The sequence below is a fragment of the Atractosteus spatula genome, chromosome 5, assembly GCF_055471065.1.
Source record: "Atractosteus spatula isolate fAtrSpa1 chromosome 5, fAtrSpa1.hap1, whole genome shotgun sequence".
Classification (NCBI taxonomy): Eukaryota; Metazoa; Chordata; class Actinopteri; order Semionotiformes; family Lepisosteidae; genus Atractosteus; species Atractosteus spatula.
In genome coordinates, this window is record NC_142710.1 from 10,973,455 (window position 1) to 10,975,954 (window position 2,500).

At 56.2% G+C, this 2,500-nt stretch overlaps 2 protein-coding genes across 4 annotated transcripts in view; both read right to left on the reverse strand.

Annotated features, from left to right (window-relative positions):
- The window catches only part of LOC148834068 (serine/threonine-protein kinase TAO2-like), an 87,722-nt gene that overhangs the window by 40,598 nt on the left and 44,624 nt on the right, over positions 1-2,500 (reverse strand). The gene's annotated exons all lie outside the window — the stretch shown is intronic.
- LOC148834069 (serine/threonine-protein kinase TAO3-like) overlaps positions 1-2,500 on the reverse strand; it is a 25,026-nt gene that overhangs the window by 21,269 nt on the left and 1,257 nt on the right. Inside the window, exon 2 of the mRNA XM_088917792.1 lies at positions 649-705. Coding sequence (XP_088773918.1) covers positions 649-705 — 57 coding nt within the window. The remainder of the gene's footprint in view (positions 1-648; positions 706-2,500) is intronic.

Consider the following 2,500-nt stretch of genomic DNA (forward strand, 5'->3'; position numbering starts at 1 on the left):
CAGCTACTGTCCTCACACACAAAGAGACAGAGGGGTTCACACACACACACTCCTGCTTCTCTCGCTTGGGGGTGGACTGGTTCTCACTCAGCTCCTGTCTCACACACAGAGAGACAGAGGGGTTCACACACACACACTCCTGCTTCTCCCGCTTGGGGGTGGACTGGTTCTCACTCAGCTCTTGTCTCACACACAGAGAGACAGAGGGGTTCACACACACACACTCCTGCTTCTCTCGCTTGGGGTGGACTGGTTCTCACTCAGCTCCCTGTCTCACACACAGAGAGACAGAGGGGTTCACACACACACTCCTGCTTCTCTCGCTTGGGGTGGACTGGTTCTCACTCAGCTCCTGGTCTCACACACAGAGAGACAGAGGGTTTCACATACACCACACTCCTGCTTCTCCCGCTTGGGGGTGGACTGTCTCACTCAGCTCCTGTCTCACACACAGAGAGACAGAGGGGTTCACACACACACTCCTGCTTCTCTCGCTTGGGGTGGACTGGTTCTCACTCAGCTCCTGTCTCACACACAGAGAGACAGAGGGTTCACACACACACACTCCTGCTTCTCTCGCTTGGGGGTGGACTGGTTCTCACTCAGCTCCTGTCTCACACACAGAGAGACAGAGGGGTTCACACACACACACTCCTGCTTCTCTCGCTTGGGGGTGGACTGGTTCTCACAGATGTGCCTCAGCTCCTGTCTCACACAACAAAGAGACAGAGGGGTTACACACACACACTCCTGCTTCTCTCGCTTGGGGGTGGACTGGTTCTCACTCAGCTCCTGTCTCACACACAGAGAGACAGAGGGGTTCACACACACACACTCCTGCTTCTCTCCGCTTGGGGGTGGACTGGTTCTCACTCAGCTCCCTGTCTCACACACAGAGAGACAGAGGGGTTCACACACACACACTCCTGCTTCTCTCGCTTGGGGGTGGACTGGTTCTCACTCAGCTCCTGTCTCACACACAGAGAGACAGAGGGGTTCACACACACACACTCCTGCTTCTCTCGCTTGGGGGTGGACTGGTTCTCACTCAGCTCCTGTCTCACACACAGAGAGACAGAGGGGTTCACACACACACACTCCTGCTTCTCTCGCTTGGGGGTGGACTGGTTCTCACTCAGCTCCTGTCTCACACACAGAGAGACAGAGGGGTTCACACACACACACTCCTGCTTCTCTCGCTTGGGGGTGGACTGGTTCTCACTCAGCTCCTGTCTCACACACAGAGAGACAGAGGGGTTCACACACACACTCCTGCTTCTCTCGCTTGGGGGTGGACTGGTTCTCACTCAGCTCCTGTCTCACACACAGAGAGACAGAGGGGTTCACAACACACACTCCTGCTTCTCTCGCTTGGGGGTGGACTGGTTCTCACTCAGCTCCTGTCTCACACACAGAGAGACAGAGGGGTTCACACACACACTCCTGCTTCTCTCGCTTGGGGGTGGACTGGTTCTCACTCAGCTCCTGTCTCACACACAGAGAGACAGAGGGGTTACACACACACACTCCTGCTTCTCTCGCTTGGGGGTGGACTGGTTCTCACTCAGCTCCTGTCTCACACACAGAGAGACAGAGGGGTTCACACACACACACTCCTGCTTCTCTCGCTTGGGGGTGGACTGGTTCTCACTCAGCTCCTGTCTCACACACAGAGAGACAGAGGGGTTCACACACACACTCCTGCTTCTCTCGCTTGGGGGTGGACTGGTTCTCACTCAGCTCCTGTCTCACACACAGAGAGACAGAGGGGTTCACACACACACTCCTGCTTCTCTCGCTTGGGGGTGGACTGGTTCTCACTCAGCTCCTGTCTCACACACAGAGAGACAGAGGGGTTCACACACACACACTCCTGCTTCTCTCGCTTGGGGGTGGACTGGTTCTCACTCAGCTCCTGTCTCACACACAGAGAGACAGAGGGGTTCACACACACACTCCTGCTTCTCTCGCTTGGGGGTGGACTGGTTCTCACTCAGCTCCTGTCTCACACACAGAGAGACAGAGGGGTTCACACACACACACTCCTGCTTCTCTCGCTTGGGGGTGGACTGGTTCTCACTCAGCTCCTGTCTCACACACAGAGAGACAGAGGGGTTCACACACACACTCCTGCTTCTCTCGCTTGGGGGTGGACTGGTTCTCACTCAGCTCCTGTCTCACACACAGAGAGACAGAGGGGTTCACACACACACTCCTGCTTCTCTCGCTTGGGGGTGGACTGGTTCTCACTCAGCTCCTGTCTCACACACAGAGAGACAGAGGGGTTCACACACACACTCCTGCTTCTCTCGCTTGGGGGTGGACTGGTTCTCACTCAGCTCCTGTCTCACACACAGAGAGACAGAGGGGTTCACACACACACTCCTGCTTCTCTCGCTTGGGGGTGGACTGGTTCTCACTCAGCTCCTGTCTCACACACAGAGAGACAGAGGGGTTCACACACACACTCCTGCTTCTCTCGCTTGGGGGTGGACTGGTT